This window comes from Lissotriton helveticus, chromosome 3_2, assembly GCF_964261635.1.
Source record: "Lissotriton helveticus chromosome 3_2, aLisHel1.1, whole genome shotgun sequence".
Taxonomy (NCBI): Eukaryota; Metazoa; Chordata; class Amphibia; order Caudata; family Salamandridae; genus Lissotriton; species Lissotriton helveticus.
This window is the reverse complement of record NC_136062.1, coordinates 88188811-88210139: the sequence shown is the minus strand read 5'-3', so window position 1 is coordinate 88210139 and position 21329 is coordinate 88188811. Positions and strand designations below refer to the sequence as shown.

At 48.1% G+C, this 21329-nt stretch overlaps 1 protein-coding gene across 4 annotated transcripts in view; it reads left to right on the top strand.

Moving 5' to 3' along the window:
• The window catches only part of ATOSA (atos homolog A), a 481732-nt gene that overhangs the window by 390706 nt on the left and 69697 nt on the right, over nucleotides 1-21329 (top strand). For all 4 annotated transcript variants that reach the window (XM_078684847.1, XM_078684850.1, XM_078684848.1 and 1 more), the window contains one exon: nucleotides 12695-12853. In XM_078684847.1, the coding sequence (XP_078540973.1) occupies nucleotides 12695-12853 (159 nt within the window). The remainder of the gene's footprint in view (nucleotides 1-12694; nucleotides 12854-21329) is intronic.

Below are 21329 nucleotides of genomic sequence, written 5' to 3'. Positions count from 1 at the left end.
GGAGACGACGGCCACTGGCAGACTGGACACCTTCGTGGTACGACTCCTTTCAGAATTATTTGACAGGGAATCCTTCACCCAGGGCTTCACAGTGGAGCGCGCACACCGATCCTTGGGACCGAAGCCTAGACCGGGCCAGCCTCCCCGACCAATCATAGCTAGACTGATGAACTTTAGAGACCGTGACACGGCCCTCCGGGCGGCCCGTGAGAAGGGGGAAATCCAATGGCAGGGCAGCAGCCTCTCATTCTTCCCCGACTTCACGGCGGTGGTTCAGGAGGCCGGCGCAAATATCAAAGTGTCAAGGCTATGCTACGAAAGCTAGTCCTCCACTATGGCATGCTTTACCCGGCGCGTCTCAGAGTTGACATCAATGGCAGGCCTAGGTTCTTTGATTCGCCAAATGCAGCTCAGGAATAGTTCCGGGACTTTAAAAACAATCCTGGAGAGCTGCCTCGCGGTTCTCCTTCCAGCTCCTCATTGTTTTATTCACTGAAATGTGGTTCAAACTGCAAGAAATGACACTTTATTCGTTTGATGTGATGCTCGTTTACACGGATATACATTTGTCATTTTAGAATAGATGGTACAGCTAGGAAATATGCCCCGCCCGTCCGGGCTTTCGTTAATGTCTTGGAATGTGCGGGGGTTAGGAAACAACAGGAAACATAGACACGTCCTGAATTACGTTACACGTCACCACGCTGACGTCCTCTTCATGCAGGAGACCCACCTGGCCGGCCCCGCTAACACCACGATGGCCACCTCTTGGGGGCCGCACAGGTTTTTTTCCACCTATAGTTCCTACTCCAGAGGCGTCTCCATTTTTATTCACAAAAGAACGCAATTTGCGCACTACTCCACACTCCGAGACCCTGAGGGCCGTTTTTTGATAGTCACAGGATCGCTGATGGGACACAGAGTCTCTTTTGTTTGCATGTATGGTCCAAATAGTGATTCTCCCTCATTCTTCCACGATCTGCTCACACAACTCCTTGCGTTGGACACGGGGTTATTGATTCTGGGAGGTGACTTTAATCTCCTACTCAATCTCAACAGAGATAGTACCGCTTCCACTCCCGACACCAAGCCTCACTCCCGGCAGGCCCTCTGTGAGATCTGTACGCACTATTCCCTGTTGGACGTTGAGGCCCATATAAACACACAAGGCCCCGCCTTCACTCATTATTCGGGTTTCCACAACACATGGACCAGGTTAGATTACTGGCTGGTCTCCCCGGAGGTGGCAGGATGGTTGGGGACAGTCCGGACCCTTCCTCACACTCTGTCTGATCACTCTCCGGTCGTACTTACACTGCTGGTGCCCCGAGAGGGAGGTTTTGAACGGCGGTGGCACTTTCAGGGCAGGCCTTACTATACCCTGTCTTCACCGAAGACGTTCGAAGCGCCATAGAAGACTCAACTTTGGGTGACATACTATCTATGACCCTTTCCCCTATACCTGAGATTGCCCTCTTGGGTTATGTGCTTAATTTCCCGAAGAAGGTTCGCCGGCTGGCGGCGTTAGGCTTCCTCCTGGCTAAACGGGAGATCGCATTGGTGTGGGGTAGTAAACGGGCTCCTACGCTCCGCTCCGGGTTAAACAGTATGGCGTTTTGCAATGTGAACTGTGAAGAATTTAGCACTTTACTCCCCACCACTTCCAGACCAGTCGACATTTGGGGGGCGTACAAAGAGTACATAACTAGGTGCAAGTCCACCTGTGAGTCACCACTGCAATCCAGCATCACTCCCACCGGAGTGGGATAGCCGCAGGCTTCTTCACGCATTGCATTGCATAGTGAAGTTCATCATTGGACCGTCTGGCCCTTGGGCGATGGATTTGAGTTTCAGGAGTTGTTATGGTGTGTTATCATACATATTCCACACAATTTATGTATCATGTTCTTTTGGCTGTAACTTACGTGTCGCATCACTCTGCCCATATATTTGATCGCAAGTTAGAATTGTGCAGTCATATCAATGCAACATATCCCCTTATGTTTCTCAATTTTAATGCTATTACATTGTTTTCCTTCGACAGGGGACAGTTTCAGTATACACTTGATGATTATATGATTGTTTTGTGTAGTATCACTTTCTTTTCTCTTTTGTCTCTTTGGTTTTTCTGCAAAATAACAAACATTTAAAAAAAAAAAATGACAGCTCGGAGTTGAGTCTGAGCTTTTCTTGCGAGGATAGCAGGTTTTTCAGTTCTAGAGCACATTGGCACTACGACAATGATGCATTATATAAAAAGCCTGGGGCATAAAATCTCAACCACTTGAACCTCAAATAATTTGGGAATGTTTGTTAAAGCACCATCTCAAGCTACAAGCCGAAATGATGCCCACCTCTCACAATCAGAATGCAGACACTTTAAGCACAATGACAAAGAACTGCCACGAATGGGACCAATACACTTGAAACGGAATATCTAATTGTACAGGGAAAACCGTAGCTGGATTTGTTTGCCACAGTACATAATCAGAAATACCAATTTTTACACAAGTTGGCATCAATGAACAGGGTCATGGGGGAATGCGTTTTCGATAGAACGGCCAGGAATCGTTCAACGCGTATTTCCCCCCAAATACCCATTGTTCGAAAAGTTCTGAACAAAAGGAAGAGAGAACCATGCAGAATCATACTAGGAGCTCAAAAATGCTCCTAGCAATATTATCTCACCAAGATATTTCAATTATCTGTGAAAAGTCATACACAACTAAAACCGATTCCCAACCTGCTCACCATACACAATAATTCAGATCCAAAATCCTTAAACATTTCGGCATGGCTGCTGAACACAATTAATTTTCGCATTAGGCATCCCAAAGGATTGTAAAGAAATCCTAGCTAAATCCAGAGAAGAAACAACAAATAAATAGGAAGGATCTGTTTATGGCGACAAATGTATTAATTGTCATCTTTCTTCTGCACCAGAAAACATATTGCCTTATGTACTACATCTGAAGGCAACCCAATAACCCATTTAGAGCTTGATCTGTCAGTACATACTGGGGAAAGAAAAAGATAAATGATGAAAATGCTCAGGAAATATTCAAAGATATTTTTGTGTATTTACATGTATATATATATATATGTAGAATCAATCAATATCATGCTGAAAATGAAATAGCACATTAGGCATATAAATGCAAAAGAGTTTAATAAACGGAAGGATTACGTTGAAACAAGCAACTGAACACGAGGAACAATTTCTAGCATGCAGCATACACTTAACTTTAATAATGGGACAGCATATTGATGAATCCAAGTTTAAAACCTTCTTTTGACAAGTATATGAAGATCCACTCTTTTTGAAAAGTACTTACAATAAATCATGTTGGTTATAGATGGTATTGTTGTGTTCGAGGCATGTGGGCTGCTAAATTCATATCTAGTGCATAGATCGCCGCCTAGTGTTGGGTCCGGATGATTGCACATTGTTGTCCTGGAAGAGTCTTCGAAGTATCACGAGATAGGTGGCTCCTCCCCTGGACTACAGTGCGCATGGGCATCGGCTCCATCCCCAGATTGTTTTTTTCCGCCATTGGGTTCGGATGTGATTTCGACGCCTCCTTGTCGGAATCGAACGTTTACTTCCTTAAGGCCAAAAGGCCTTCGATACTCGCGTCGGTATTGTTGCGAACGGTCCCGAGCATCGTCCGACTCTTCGCGTCGGACTTCTGGGGAGTTGTTACTCTTCGGACATCGAGGCCCTGTACTCGCAGCGAGACACCGACGACATCATCATGGAACGGAGTCCGTTCAAGCGCTGCCCCATGTGTGGGTCCAAGTACCCACACATCGACATGCATCCAGTTTGTAATAAATGTCTCTCGCCGGATCACGACGAGGACAACTGCATGGCCTGCTCCAAATTCAGGTCAAAGAAAACTCTCAAGCATCGGCGCGCGGCGCGCCTCGAGGCCTTGCACGCAACACCGGCACCCGACGACATATTCGGCGACCCCGCAGAAGACGGCCAAAGCCATCATCTTCAAATTTCACCACCATCAACGGAGGTCGAGGCCGATCCAGATGAATACATCGAAGGACAGAGCCAAGACCTTGAATACGTCGATGAGGTAGGGGACGACGAAGAAGTCTTTGGGGCCGCGGAAGATAGCTCAGGGGATGAGCTATGCCCCGATATTTACTCGACTCAGGCTCAGGTCACGGGATCGCCACTTGGCCTTACCCACGACCCTGCACCGATATCCCCAGCCCCGCCTTCGGGCCCGGCCACGGATACACCGGAGGAGCCGTTGTTGCGTGTATCGAAACTGAAACCGCAACCAGTCAGTCGACACCATCTAAGATGGCCGACGTCACGCCTAAAACGAAACCGAAACCTACGGTCTCCACGACATCTAAGATGGCCGAAGACACGTCAAAAACGAAACCGAAACATACGGCTTCGACGACGTCTAAAATGGCTGACGTTCCCTCCAAAATTACGAAGCCGAAGAAGGACGTCGAGTCATCGGCGCCACATGCGGTGGCCAAGGACACGTCCTCAAAGAAGGTAGTCCATCACGTCTCGACGGCTGGAGCGTCAACCTCCAAACAGACGGTCGAAGCGAAGTCTACTACAGGCCAAGATCCGAAAGCCGGAGCCAGTACTCCTCGGCACAAAGACACCGGATCTGCATCGACGGCGTCGGCGCCTAAGAAAGCTGCAGGGCAGCGAACCGTTGGAGTCGAGGATTCATCGGTGCCTTCTTCTGCCACGCTGAAGGCCTCCATAGCGGACGAACATGAAGCATCGGTCGTCAAGCCCTCGGCTTCATTTACTAAACAGGTCTCCGACTCGCTCAAAAGGATTCGGGAGAAAGCCCTGCCGTCGACAACGACTGCGCCATCGGATCCGAAACCGATGGAGCCACCGGCCAAAAAGGCGACAAAACTTATCTACACACTACCGCCAAAGGTGCCACCAAAAGCGTTTGCGCCCCAAACGGTGCCGAAGGCCTCGGGGACTTCGGAACATTCCACGTCCGGTGCTCTTTTGCCTCGGCAACCAGCATCTGAAGACGACAGTGAGCATTTTATCGATGCCCACACAGGGAAAATGACACTTTATAAGAGAAAGATCAGTTCCCAGCCACTGGAGTCATTTGTAATTCCACTGAAAAAGAAAAGGCAAACACAGGACATTCCTGCCCTTGTTGAACCTCTGCAACCTCCCCCAAGGAGGAGTCCAACACCTTCCCCCAACCAATCAGGGGGTGAGGATGATGACCAAGATGAACAGTACAACTTCCCTACTGGCAATGACCCTGATGACTCAAAACTCTTCCTATGTTGAAAGGTGTCCTTAAATATGCGCCAGAGATCTTTAAAGAACCTACAAGAGCGAGAGTGGTAAACCCACGTATTGAAAAAAAATACAGGCCTGCGCCTGGGGACCCTGCCTATATTCGGGGACAGTTGCCTCTGGATTCGTTGGTGGTCGCAAATGCCCGCAAGAGGGCAAACTCCCAAACAACTGGTGAAGCTCCTCCCCCAGACAAGGAGTCGAAAGTGCTTGAGGCATCTGGCAAGAGGGTGGCTGCGCATGTATGGCGTATCGCAAACACACAGGCACTGTTAGCGCGTTACGATAGGGCGCATTACGACACCCTAGAACAGCTCCTTCAACATCTGCCTGATGAGTATAAAGAAGCTGGAGAAATGCTCATACAAGAGGGAAAGCTTATATCAAACGCTGCCATAAAATGCGCACTTGATGTAGCGGACACAGCGGCTAGAGGAATTAACACTAGCGTCATGCTAAGGCGCCAAGCCTGGCTTCGTATATCTGGATTTAAGCCTGACATCCAAACTACAATCCTCAACCAGCCAGTCAATCCTGACAGACTGTTTGGTCCAGATGTAGACACCACACTTGAAAAGATTAAAAAAGACAACGAGACTGCTAAGTCCATGGGGGCACTTCAATCACAACAGTTCAGGGGCAACACTTTTCGTCGCTCAGGTGCGCGTAGTGTTACCAGAGGACACATGGGACAACAAACACAATTCACGAAAGGTGGTGCGCAATCCTCGTACCCCAAGCAAGGTAGAGGGGGTTACCGAGGTAACAGTGCCAAAGGCAGAGGCAGAGGGAACACCAACTCCCGTTCCTCTGCCGCAAACAAACAGTGACTCCCTGTCACTGCCCCCCGACCATCCGACACCTGTCGGGGGAAGACTCCAGCAGTTCCTGCCGGTTTGGTCGTCCATCACCACGGACAGGTGGGTGAAAAAACTAATCCAGTACGGGTGTTGTTTGGAATTAACATCCACTCCTCCCAACATTCCCCCAAGGCACCGTCCTATGTCGGCAGAGCACTTGCACTTATTGCAGCAGGAAGTGCTAGTAATGCTGCAAAAAGGAGCAATCGAACTCGTGCCAGTGGACGAGGAGGGAACAGGGGAACAGGGGTCTATTCCCTGTACTTCCTCATCCCAAAAAAGGACGGATCCCTCAGACCCATTCTGGATCTACGCCCTCTCAACATGTATATACTGTCAGAACATTTCCACATGCTGACACTGCAACAGATACTTCCCCTTCTAAGCCAAGGGGACTTCCTAGCAACCTTAAACCTCAAAGATGCTTACTTCCACATCCCACTCCACCCGTCCCACAGAAAATACCTCAGGTTTACCATTCACAACAAGCACTATCAGTTCAAAGTGCTACCCTTCGGAGTGACTACTGCCCCCAGAGTGTTTACGAAGTGTCTGGCGGCGGTGGCGGCGCACCTCAGGAGACAGAACATACATGTATACCCGTACCTCGACGACTGGCTCGTACAAGCAAAGTCGGAAACACAGTGCGCCTCACACATGTCCCGCACTATTCAACTCCTTCACAGTCTGGGGTTCTCGCTGAATTACCCAAAGTCGCACCTTCAGCCAGCCCATGTGCGGCAGTATCTGGGAGCGATAATAAACACCCTGACGGCTATGGCTCAGCCAAACGCAGTCAGAATCAACAGCATTCAGTCACTGATCCAAAGATTCAGACCGCATCACTCCCTGCCAGCGAGAGTGTTCATGCAGTTGATAGGCATGATGGCCTCCTGCATCTTCATAGTCCCGCACGCAAGGTTGCACATGCGCCCCCTCCAAGAATGCCTAGCAAATCAATGGACACAGGCTCAGGGACAACTGACAGACCTAGTGTTGGTGACCGGTCGAGCATACAACTCTCTGCATTGGTGGAATCCACACAACCTTTGCAAGGGACGACCGTTCCAAGAGCCTGTGCCACAGATTGTCCTAACAACGGACGCATCTCTCCAGGGGTGGGGAGCGCATGTGCTCCACTACACGGTGCAGGGACTGTGGTCAACCCAGCAACAAACATTGCACATCAACTACCTAGAATTGATGGCAATCTTCATGGCGCTCAAGTCCTTCAAAGTACATTTGTGCAACAAGGTCGTGTTGATCCGGACGGACAACATGACAGCCATGTACTACATCCAGAAGCAGGGAGGTACTCACTCGCCACATCTGTCTCATCTGGCTCAGAGCATGTGGAAGTGGGCCATTCAGAGGAACATCTTCCTCATGGCAGAACACCTCCCGGGCAAGGACAATCAGATGGCGGATCTGCTCAGCAGGTACAGCCATCAAATGCACGAGTGGGAGCTACATCCATCGGTGCTCCACCCGTACTTCCAGCAGTGGGGTCATCCACAGATAGACCTATTTGCCACAAAAGAAAACGCAAAATGCCAAAGCTTTGCCACCAGGTTCCCTCACCCGGAATCGCAGGGGAATGCGATATGGATGAACTGGTCAGGCAAATTTGCGTACGCTTTTCCCCCAGCGCCTCTCATTCCGCTGGTGGCAAAAAAGCTAAAGCAACACTCGATGACTCTCATCCTGGTTGCTCCAACATGGGCACGCCAACCATGGTACACCACGTTTCTAGAACTTTCCGTGGTACCGCATCAAAGGCTACATCTCACATCCCGGCTCTTGACGCAGAACCATGGCGACATTCAGCATCCAGATCCGCAACAGCTCAATCTGGCGATCTGGCTCCTGAGGTCTTAGAATTTGGCTACCTCAACCTGCCTCCAGAATGCATGGACATCATTCGGGAGGCAAGAAAGCCCACAACCAGAGCTTGCTATGCGGCAAAATGGAAGCGGTTTGTCATCTACTGTACTACCAACAATATCAACCCGCTAGATGCATCCATTCCTAACATCATCTGCTATTTGTTACATCTTTACAAATGCAATCTAGCTTACGCTTCCATTCGGATACATTTATCCGCCATAGCGGCTTATCTCCAAAATAGGCAGCACCTCTCCGTTTTCAGGGTGCCTGCCATTAAAGCCTTCCTGGAGGGACTGAAGCGAGTCATTCCTCCGAGAACGCCACCAGCTCCAGTGGGGAACCTCAATGTGGTCCTCACGAGGCTGATGGGTCCACCCTTCGAGCCACTGCACTCCTGTGAAATTCAATTTCTGACATGGAAAGTGGCTTTCCTCATTGCTATTACATCGCTTAGACGCGTAAGTGAGCTGCAGGCGCTCACAATCCAAGAGCCTTTCATCCAAATACATTCAAACAGGGTGGTGCTACGCACTAACCCCAAATTCCTTCCTAAGGTGGTGTCACAGTTTCATAACAATCAAACTATTGACCTACCCGCATTCTTCCAAAACCCTCAAACGGTAGCTGAGCGAATGCTCCATACACTGGACGTTAGGAGGGCGTTGATGTACTACATTGACAGAACACAACACTTCAGGAAAACACAACAACTTTTTGTTGCCTTCTCAGCACAGTACAAAGGCAACCCCATTTCCAAAGCGGGAATAGCCAGATGGATTGTTAAGTGCATCCAAATCTGTTATCAAAAAGCTAAGCGCACTTTAACAATACCCCCGAGGGCGCACTCCACACGCAAGTTGGGGGCGTCCATGGCTTTCCTAGGGAACATTCCTTTAGAGGACATTTGCAGAGCAGCCACATGGGTCACACCGCACACGTTTACCAAACATTACTGTGTGGACGTGCATTCCAAGCAGCAAGCAGCTGTAGGGCAGGCTGTTCTCAAGACACTTTTTCAAGCTTCTGCAGCTGGCACGGGCAACCGCCCTTAATGGGGGGACTGCTATGTATTCTATGCATCAGATATGAATTTAGCAGCCCACATGCCTCGAACTGAATATGCTACTTACCAGTATGCATCTGTTCTTGGCATGTAGGGCTGCTAACATTCATATCGCCCTCCCTCCTCCCCGGTGCCCGTAGCGGCTGCAGACACTATCTTGCATTCATCATTAGCATGGACATCCTTTACACTATTTCACTCCATCTCTGCCACAATGGCTAAAAACAATCTGGGGATGGAGCCTATGCCCATGCGCACTGTAGTCCAGGGGAGGAGCCACCTATCTCGTGATACTTCGAAGACTCTTCCAGGACAACAATGTGCAATCATCCGGACCCAACACTAGGCGGCGATCTATGCACTAGATATGAATGTTAGCAGCCCTACATGCCAAGAACAGATGCATACTGGTAAGTAGCATATTCATTTCATCTAAACAAGAAGTGCAGTAACCGTCTACATTTCAGTCTCTAACATAATTAATAAATGAGAACATCCTCAGGAACGCATTGCAATGGGTGTGGATGATTGACTACTAGATCTTCTTAAGTTAAAGCGAAACAATTATATGTATACCTAAAAATTGCCATATTCTGGAGTTGCACTGCAAATTTGAGCAACACTAATGCATCACATAATATAGGTGCAGTGTTCACGCAGTTGATACAGAATTATGAGATAATATGCAGCATATTGGGATAGGTGGGGTGCCTTGACCTCAATCAATCAGGGGCTCATATAGCGCGGCAACTCATCCATGAGAGTCTCAAGGTGCTTTGGGAGGAGGGGCAGGGATGCTGATTCATCTGGGTGCAGGAGTTCAGTCAAAGAGCCAGGTCTTGAGATCCTTCCTGAATTGGGTCAGCGACGAGGATTGCCTGAGGTGGAGAGGCAAGGTGTTCCAGGTCTTGGTGGGCATGTGGATAAGGATCTTTCTCCAGTTTTTTTTTTTTTTTTGGGACAGACTAATTACTTTCTGTTGAGCAGATGCCAAACAGATTGTATGCCGCCATTTGCTTCAGACTACAAACCATTAAAATGTGGTGTTCTGGAGGGCTCTGCATTAAGTCCAACATTGTTTAATATTTATATGTCATCGTTGGCAGTCCTGGTGGAATCTTTTGGAGTTTATGCTTTCTCTTATGCTGACAACACACAGATTCTTTTAACCTGGTAAGATAACATCTCCACTGCCCAGATTAGATTTCATGCGTGCTGTCGGATGTATTCCAGTGATTGCGCTGGGTAAACTCCAGAGCAACACCAGTTAAACATTAGTCCTGGTTTTCGGTTCTCCCACCCCTTTATGGGGTGGTGAAGTGTGACTTCTGCTCAGTCTCCCGCCATGGTAGTTCGGAATTTTGGCGTGAAATTTGACAATAAAATGTCCTTCAACTCCCAGGTGGACAGTGTGGTTGGGCCCTGTTTCAGACTTCTCAGATCTGTGGGAAAGTTTGTTTCTGCTCTCTCCCTCAGTGCCAAAAGATGGTAGTGCATAACCTCGTGGGTGGACTATGCCAGTGCTTATTACTGGGGTCACTCATTGCACCAAATTAAGAGACTCCAATTGTAACAGAACGCAGCCGCTCTGCTTCTTTTGAATATCTCGAAGAACAATTCAATCCATGCACATTTTAAGGAATTCCATTGGCTAACAATTCGGTATTGAGTGAAGTTTAAAGGATTGGTGTTGGCCCACCAAGCTTTTCGTGGATCTGGTCCTGCTACACTGGCCATAAGACTTAATTACCATCCGGCCAGAACTTTGCGCTACTTGGATGCATTGTATGCGGAGATCCCGCCTGGGATGCGCTACCTCTCTACATGTGTGCCACTAAGGATGAAGGTTCCGTTGTCTAAAAACCTGCATGGTCAAAAGTGCAGTTGTTGGGTCAATGGGCGAGAAACTGTGCACTTTATACATTTTTATTTGATTGATTGATAATAGCTCTCTGTAGACCTGTAGAGGAAGAATTAGTAAACTATTGGAAACCTGCAAGCATCTATTATCTGTATGGGCATTAATTGTGGAACATTGCACACCACTATGATTGGGATTTCGTAGCCCAATGAGTTGAATATAGGTTGCGGCTTTCTATAAGAATGTAAAACTTTAGCAGGCAGAGGTGCATGTCTGTGTGCACACCATCTTATGTTATATGTGTCAAATTCGCTGTTAAGCTTTTTTTTTTTACTTCCACTGACATTTGCTCGGTAAATATTAGTGACCCTCTGAAAGGAGGCATCTATTGCTTGCTAAGTCAAAATAAAATAGTTGACAAAATATTTTTTGTTTAAATAAAGTAACACAGAGTGGTTTCAGATAGCCTTAGACCAGTGACATTGTTTTCATTTTAATTGTCTGCTTACAGCATGTGCTGTCTTCTGGGCTATGAAATCGTATTACCGACAAATGGGGAGGTGGTGGGGAGAGGGGGGGGGGGATTAGAGCAGACCCCTATTAAGGACTTCAGTGTGAGGCCAGTACTCTTCCCCCTTTATTACACATCCTCAGCCACCCCCTTGAAAGCAAATTGCATGTACCAACCTTACAGCTTGAAAAATCAAGTACCTACCAAGATAGGTGAGGGTGCAGGGGAATTGAACACATTCAAGAATGCTTGTGCTAAGGCAGCACCTGCAATTCTTTTAGAGTTCCGATGTTCCTTTAGCAAAGCTTTTGACAGTCCTTCCTGTAGCATTTTTCAGTTGCTAACTAGAATGGGTGAGGGCAGTCGGAAGCTAACAGTTCCAGTATTGCAACCAAGGTATTTGTTTTGTTTTCAATAATGCATTGAACGATATTGAGGAAACCTGTCACTTAGGCAAATGCCATTTTCTCTGTAGGAGCTTGTCAATATTCTACTTGCATGCTCACTCCTCCTTTCACTGACCAATTGCTTTGTATGCCTCAGGGTACGTGCACTGCACCTTTGAGCAATGTTTATATTCCAGGTCCTCTTAAGTGTTGCTTGTGAATCATAGCCATAAATTACTATAGCCAACTTTTATATCCTTTTCCATTGTTTTTGGTACGTATGGTTCACAGAAATGTTTCTTTCTCTACAAAATGGTTAAAAAAAATGTTATTAGAGTTAAAAAAAAGTGACATTAAATGTGACATTTAATGCTAGTTTGCAATTAGTCCATTTACTATAATTGACATTGTGTGTTTTGATACATTAATGATTATATTCCTTTTTCTAAATGCCAACCGCAGTTTGTTCACATAGCCACTGCTCCTTGCTCAGCATTTATTGTAATCTATTCTTCTTTGCAGATCCTACAGTCTGCTATTGTATGTCTGAGTTTGGCAACTTCTAAGGGTTTGCATGCTTGAATAGCCCACAGCATATTAACATAAATATTTGGTATAGTCTAGAAAGAACGCTCTATTTTCTCATAGTCCTTCAAAACTACTGTGTTTGGAAAAACTTGTTGGAAAAATTCGCCTTTTCAAACCATTAATTTTAAGCTGTTTGTTAGGAGGGAAGTCTCTTCACCTCAACCAAAGTATTTGACTGAAGCTTTAAAACAAAATATTTTCTTCTTGTGTTGCAGGAGTCTGTACTGAATCATCGATTGGAGCCCCTAGGCATTGTTGATGGTTTCACAGCCGACGTCGGTGCGAGTGGCCTCTTTTGTCCTACTCACATGACCCTTCCAGTAGAAGTGTCTTTCTATAGTGTTTCTGATGACAATGCACCTTCACCTTACATGGTAATGAGCATTCTTTATTTAAATGTTAATTGGGGAGTTTGAAGGACATTGTGTGCAAGAAATTAACTAAGGTGAGAGGGAGGCTCACAATGAATGCAATCGTTTTTCACTGAATGCTCCGGAAAAGTAAACCATAAAATAAAGTTTAGTTACATTTTAATATAATTTGCAGAGTTCAGGAAGTACTCTCAAAGAGACGTTGGGTACCTCCAGGATCAACTAATCAAAGGGCAATAGTTAATACAATGAGGAACGTACAGTCCTATTATAATTCCTTAAAAGTATGTTTGTTGCGTAACCACTAAAATGATCAAGAAAATGTGATCACAGAAAACTGGATGAAATGAGTTTAACCAAGTTTAATTAATGTCACTGAAGTCAACCTGATAATCATTCTTAGATTCACAATTGTATTATTCAGTGTCGGTTTACTATGACACCTTTGTAGCAAATGTTGAATAAAAGTGATTATAGTCCCTCTTCTTTCTATCTCATCACATGACCCTATCTGAGTCTAGTGGACTGGCGAAGCTTTGAGCTCCCCCCCCCAAAGGCTTTTATAGGTCAAATTTCCTACTGTGTGCAAATGAAAGAGGGATGCTCTAAAAATCTGCTCCAGTTATTTAAAAAAACGGATAACTATTCTTTTTCTGATGTTCTTTCTGAGAAGTGTTACTTTGCTGTGTATTTCATAGTTCAGAAGCTAGTGCTCCTCTCTCCTTTTCTCTGGGAAGCTGGGCCCAGGAATGATTGTTTTTCTTCATTTCTTCACCTGATTAACATGTTCTATTCACTGTGAAAGAGAATCCTTCCAAGCAAAAGTATCTGCTCAAGTCATTCAAACCCTGTGCCCAATTTGTTTCTGATGATCCACATTTACAGAATATTTACTGTCTCAAATCTGAGATTGTTTTTTTGTTTGCTAGTCATTCTCTGCAAAAATTAAAAAGTTTTCTAAATGAAAGAAACTCGTTTCTGATTTACAAGCTGGCATTTAGACAAGAATCTTTCCAAAGCACTCCCGCTGTAGACATCAAATGATTTCTGTGAAGAAATGAGGCTAAAGACTGTATCCTCCCAATACCCTAAATGCAATGCCACAGAGACTGATTTTTTTCCACTTAATGAGAATGTGCCCACACACATGCACAGTCTGGAAGGGGGTGTTTGAACGCCTTTCAGATGAAAGAGACGGGACTTCAGCCAGATCCCCTTATAGCGCTCATGGCATATGTAGCAGATGTTCCAAAGAGTACTCCAAGATTCACTGCCATAACTCTGCTGTTAGCTAAGAGAAGGATAGCGTTGGAGCAGTGGTGCTCGTCCTACTGTGGATGCTTGCCTAACTAGGATGATGTATTATGATAAGACAAATAAAGTATATGCAATATTTTAACCTACTACATCCAGGCCGAAGAAAACTTGGCAACCTCTCCGTGACTACCTGTTAACTATTGGCTCAGAGATGAGTCACTGGACATTTCTTCCAGTATGCTATACGCAGTCTGTGCAACACTGCTTCCGCTTATATGGTAGGCTTCCGACCACAATTCTCCGACACCATCGCCGACTTCATCAGCACGCATCAGTACTGACCTCCACCAACTACATCCTCCTCGGAGACCTGAACTTCCATCTGGAGAACAACAACGATAGCAACTCCTCCACCCTGATAGACAACCTTGCCAACCTCTGACTGGAACAGCTCGTCACGTCGCTGACCCACATCGCCGGACACACGCTCGACGTCATCATCTCGTGAAGCCCACAAGTCTCCTACAGCCATGTCGCCGAACCTACCTGAACCGACCACCACTACATCCACTTCACCTTCCGGAAACAAGTCGCACATCACCACACCCTACAGATCCCCCGACGGTGCTGGGGCAAAATCACCGAAGTAGAACTACAGACAAACCTCGCACTCAACCCACCGACCAACCCCGACGATGTTGCACGCACCCTCAGACGATGGATGGACGACCGCGCCAACACCGTAGCCCCGCTGAAAAAACAAACCCTCAAAGACACTAGCAAGAGAGCCAACTGGTTCACCCCTGAACTCCTAGCGTCTAAGCGCATCTGTCGGAAGTTGGAGAACATAAGGCATGGCGAGAAGTCGCTTGGCAGCTGCGCAGCCTACAAAGACGCCATCCGCAACCACCACCACCTCATCAGGACCACCAAGAGGACCTCCTACAAAGACCGCCTCAACAACAATGCACACAACACCAAGGAGCTCTTCAACGTTTTGAAGGAACTCTCCAACCCCAGCTCCAAAGCCAACGACATCCCGTCGTCCCAAGCCCTGTGCGACTCCCTCGCCACCTTCTTCCACCGCAAGATCGCCGACATCCACACCGGCTCAACCCCCGGACCACCCCTACAGGCCCCACCACGCAGGAACCACCACACCCTACCGACTACGACCCCCTGACAACCTGGGCTAACGTGAGCATCGAAGAGACAATCAAGACCATGGGCACAATCCACTCCAGCTCACCGTCTGACCCTTTTCCACACCACATCTTCAACAAAGCCGGCAGCTCCATCGCACCCCACCTACACAAAATCAACCTCTCCTTCGAGACCGCAACCTTCCCTGAGAGCTGGAACCATGCCGAGATAAACGCCCTACTGAAGAAACCCAAGGCAGACCCGAGCAAACTGAAAAACATCCGGCCCATCTCCCTGCTTCCATTCCCAGCTAAGGTAATCGAGAAGATAGTCAACATCCAGCTCACCCGCTACCTCAAAGACAACAGCATCCTGGACCCCTCCCAGTCAGGTTTCCACAGCAACCACAGCACCGAGACAGCCCTCATCGCCGCCACAGACATCAGGATCCTGTTGGACAACGGCGAGACGGCAGCCCTCATCCTTCTGGACCTCTCCGCCGCCTTTGACACCGTCTGCCACCACACACTACGCACACGACTCCACGACGCAGGGATCCAAGACAAGGCCCTGGACTGGACCGCCTCCTTCCTCTCCGGAAGAACCCAGAGAGTCTGCCTCCCACCGTTCCGATCCAAAGCCTCCGAGATCATCTGCAGCGTCCTGCAGGGATCCTCCCTCAGCCCGACGCTGTTCAATGTCTACACGGGACCTCTCACACGCATCGCCCGACAGCATGACCTCAACATAATCTCCTACTCCGACGAGACGCAACTGATCCTCTCCGTCTCCAAGGACCCCCTCACAGCCAAATCCAACCTCCACCAGGGAATGAAGGCCGTCGCCGAATGGATGGAGCATAGCCGCCTCAAACTGAACACAGACAAGATGGAGATCCTCATCCTTGGGCCCGAACTCTCAGCATGGGATGACTCCTGATGGCCCGAATCACTGGGTACACCCCCCGCTCCCAGCATCCACGCACGCAACCCGGGAGTCATCCACGACCCGAAACTCACCATGACCAAACAAGCCAACGCTGTCTCCTCCACCTGGTTCAACACCCTCCGTATGCTCCGCAAGATCTACAGATGGATCCCGACAGACACAAGGAAAACAGTCACGCAGGCCCTAGTCAGCAGCAGACTCGACTACGGAAACGCCCTCGACGCCGGAGCCCCGACCAAGCTCATCCACAGACTGCAAAGAATACAGAATGCCCTTGCACGCCTGATCCTCGACGTCCCATGCCGCGACCACATCACCCTCCACCTGAGGAACCTGCACTGGCTCCCTGTCGACAAAAGAATCTCCTTCAAGCTCCTGATCCACGCACGCAAGGCACTCCAAGACTGGCCCAGCCTATCTCAACAGCTGACTCTCCTTCTACGTACCCAACAGGAAACTCCGCTCCGCAGACCTCTCCCTGGCTACCGTCCCACGCATCTGTAAAACCACAGCCGGAGGCAAATCCTTCCCCCACAGTGCCGCCAAGACCTTCAGGAGACAACTCAAGACCTGGCTGTTTGACCAGTAGCTACAGCATCCCCCCTTCCTCCCCTCCCTTCAGCGCCTTGAAACCCTTGCGGGTATGTAGTGCGCTTTACAAATTAACTGATTGATTGATTGATTGTACTTCTTTGCTGCTGCCGACATCACTCCTGCAGTTTCCTAATCCATGCACCCTATCAATGTTTGAATTTGTTACTGCCCCTTCCAGCACCCCTCCCTTCCAATATATTGACAACTGATGTGCAATCTCCCACTGCATGGGTTTCTGATATATTTGTCTGTTTTTTGTTTTAGAAAATCGTAAATAAAGTAAAAACTAAAAAAAAAAAAGTCTGGGCTTATAGATGTCTGGTACATTCTGGACTCAAAGCACTCTGTGGCTGTCTTCAAGCTGCAGAAAACAGAGCCCCCATCTTAATCATTTCTGTCACCAATATCGTAAACACTATTAACAAGTGGGTCAGAAAAGAGAACATTCTCAATGACAGCAGAAAAGACCCCCAGAGCCATCCTTGATCGCCTAACAGTCGGCTACCATACGAAAGTCATTATAAGCCTCTTTTATTCCACAAAACCTTGTTAGAGAAACCCTTGTATATGAGATGCATGCATACTTTAGCCTTGCAGTCTTTTATGACTGCATCTACCCTACTATCATAAGTATTATAAGACTACCTTATACCATCAACCATAACAATACATCATTGTGCTTAATCAAATTCCGCCATTGAGATTTACCCTGACACCTCTAGCAATGATTCTAGAAGAAATCTCTTCTATCCAAGATAATGTAGAAAAAGAGGGTCAGAGGGTATTTTTTTATCATGGGCGACACAGATGAAACTACATTTCCAGCATTTGCCATTGTATGAAAATACTAATTAGGAAGACAGTTACACTACCCATGTTGGAGCTTTTTACCATCAAGTGTGGGTACTTTTTAGACTTAAACACAAATCTGCCTCAGAAATTGTACTCAAGATGACCTCAGCTTAGTTGGTGAGGCTTCATTTTATGAAATAGAAGTTGTCCTCTATCAAACCCACAATGAGACCGGGTACCCAAATGGGCTCTCACAGACCTAGAGCTCAGAGTCAGATGAAGCCTCCATCTCATGGGAAAGAGGATGCGGATGATATCTGGGTTCAAGAGGAATAACTCTTCCAGATGTCAGACTACAGAAGGAGGCAAATTTGGGTATCTCTACCATGGCTCCTGGTAACAGTTGGTTCCCCACGTGATACTAGGACCCTCTCATTCAGATTACAGTGCAAATTTCCTACCCTAATGGTATGGCCTTGGTGAAGTTTGACCTGCCTGTATCATCCACAGAAAATAATTAACTGCTTAATTTAAACTATAAACCCATGCATACTAATAAAGGTTGTTCTGATATTGGACCATGTTTAAAAAGGTCAGCTTTGTATTGAAAACCCAGCCACTTCTTTTCCACCTCTTTTGCTACTGCTCTATGCTTGAAAAATAAAATGAATAAGTGCCTGTAAGTACCCCAAGATGTATTCTAAAAACATATTTGAGCAATCCACATGTACAGAAGAAACCCAGCCTTTCACTGTACAACACTACCAGATAAAGGGAAAAATGGATGCTATGGGGCTATCACACCAATGCATTTCCAGCAACTCGCCAGGAGGCTACTGTAGCTTACACCAACCATTGCCCGTGCCAGCGCTGCCAATGACAGACAAGCACAAATACTATCACACTTCTACAAGCATGACAACGCAGTCTGTTCTAGGCTCCCAAAGCTATACAAATGACTTGTGCGGCAGGTATGTTATTTTTTTTTTTTAAACAAATTTCATTGACAGATTGCATATACATTGCAGCACTCTGAACTCCGAAGTTAACTGCACATCAAATATAAAGCATCAAGAAATTGGCAATCTATACATCTGTTTGGATGCAATTGATTCATCAAACTGAAGAACTTCCCCCCCTCCCCACAACTCCCCCCACCCGGATCCCGCCCACCCCGGTCGCACGACATCGTCTCACAGGTTCTCCACCACAGACTGCAGTCCAGTATCACACGTACACCCTCCATATGGCTTTCCTATCCCACCTCCTGATCCAGCTCCCGGTCTACGGGAAGTTCCAGCCAAAGACCCCTATACTCTGCCCATCTCTTCCGTATCTTGTAGCGTTTTCGTGGGCATCCACGAGCTACGAAAATCGGCTGTTCCAGCCCCATACAGAAATCTAGGCCCTTCTTCCACACCAGGACTGAGGGAGGTCGGGGGTCTTTCCATGCCTTGGCCACATCCCGTTTAGCCAGAGTAAGACCCAGTAGTAGAAGATGCCTTTTGTATATATTGCCCCCCACCCCTTCCAGTACATGTAGCAATCCTAATTGCGGTGTGTGGGGTAGCTCCCATCCCAGGACCTCCGTCAGGCAATCCCACACCCCTTTCCAAAACCTTGCTAACAAAACACAGCTCCACACCGTATGTATCAGTGTCCCCTCTTCCCTGCCACACCGGAGACAATCTGGGGAAGCAATAAGGCCTGCTCGCCACAACCTTTCCCTCGTAAAGTAGACTATGCAAATATTTAAATTGGATTAGTCGTAACCGCATCGGTATGGCAGTACCCCTGGGAGCCGCCAGCGCCTCACGCCAGTCCTCTTCCTCAAGCGCCCCTATATCCCTCTCCCATGATTCCCGGAGCTTCGACAGTGTAGTGGAGCAATGTATGACTAGTGTGCGATAAATACGTGAAATCTTTTTGTCCTGTAAATCCCCCATAAAGACATTTGCTTCCAGGGTGCTAAACTCAGGCAGAGAATCAAGACCCTCCAGACTCGGTGCGATGGCATGGCGGAATTGCAAATACCTAAAGAACTGGGACCGGGGCAAATCGTACTGCTCACACAGGTCTTGGAAGGACTTAAGCGTTGTACCTGACATTACATCCCCCAAAGACGAGATACCAATATCGTCCCAGCCCCTGAAGCCCTGGAGAGGCACCAGAGCAGGCAGGCGGCCATTGTGCCACAGCGGGTCCTGTGTCAGCCTGCCCCACCATCCCATGCGACGCAAGGCCTGCCTCCAAATTTGAAAAACTACCTGAGCGGCTGGTGGCAGCCCCCTTCGCAGCTGCGCCGCGTAAAGGACCGTATGCAAAGTATTGGAGCCCATGAGATGTCGCTCCAGGGCATATGCTGGGTCTCCCCTATCTCCATACCACCACTCATTCAGTACCAAGAGATGAGAGGCCTGATAGTATGAAAGGATATCGGAGGTTGCCAAACCCCCATCGTAAGTGGACAGAAAACAGGTGCGTAGCGCCACCCGCATGGCGGCTCCCCCGGCCCACAGAAGCTGCCCCAGTGCCGAGTTCACGTGCCGGAACCACTGGGTGGAGATCGGGTACGGGTAATTTTGTAGCTGGTAAAGTAATCGGGGAAGGGCCACCATTTTAAAAATGGCCGACCTGCGGTAAATAGTAAGGGGCATTCGGGACCACGTCTGCATCTCCGCCCGGACCCTGTCCCATACCGGTACTAAGTTGCGCTCCCAGGATATCGCAGGACTCGCTGAGATGAACACCCCCAAGTACTTGATTCCCCCTACCGCTACCCGCATTGCGGACGACCAGTCTCCACCATCTGAGCTCCCGTCCAGTACCCATTGGGTCGATTTACGAGGATTCAGATACAACCCGGAGGTTTTGCCGAATATCTGCATTATTTCAAGGAGACGCGTCCCCGACCTGTCAAGCTGTGTGAGAAAAAACAGGACGTCATCGGCATAGAGAGCAATCTTATCAGTCGGGCCCCCTCCCACACAAAACGTGAAGCTGCGCGTCCAGTAGCACCCAAGCCGCCAGTGGCTCCATGGCCAGGGCAAACAGATATGGCGAGAGGGGGCATCCCTGACATGTGCCACGCCCGATGGAGAATTTGGGAGATATGGCCCCTGCGACCCTGACCGATGCCGTCAGATCCGTATATAAAAGTTTCAAATAGGATAGGAAGTGGGGCCCCAGGTTGAGTCAAGGCAAAAGCCACCTCAGGGAATCAAAGGCTCTGTCTATATCCGCCAAAAGGAGCGCCGCCTGGACCCCAGTGCCCCGTATTGCTGCCACAGCTACATGAGCCCTGCGTATATTGTGCCTAGTCGCCCTATCAGGCATGAACCCGGCCTGATCCGGATGCACTAACCCCGCAATATGGGGTAGGAGATGATTGGCCAATGCTTTAGCTGAAATCTTAGCTTCAACATTGAGGAGGGATATGGGGCGGTATGAAGCATGTTGCTCCGGAGGCCTGCCTGGTTTCTGAAAGACCACTACCTCAGCATGGCCCCAATCTGCGGGGAGGCTACCCCTCTCCCGCGCCTCTTCCAGTGCAGCTCTATATTGTGTACCTAACTGCTGGTGATACCTCTTATAGAATTCACTAGGGAACCCGTTGGGCCTAGGGCTTTCCCGGTAAGTTCCCCCAGTGCCTGTCCCAGCTCTTCTGCAGTCGATTTCGCACTTTATCTGTCACAGCCCGCGGCGGCAAATCCGCAATAAACTTGTCCACCATATCTGCCGGTAT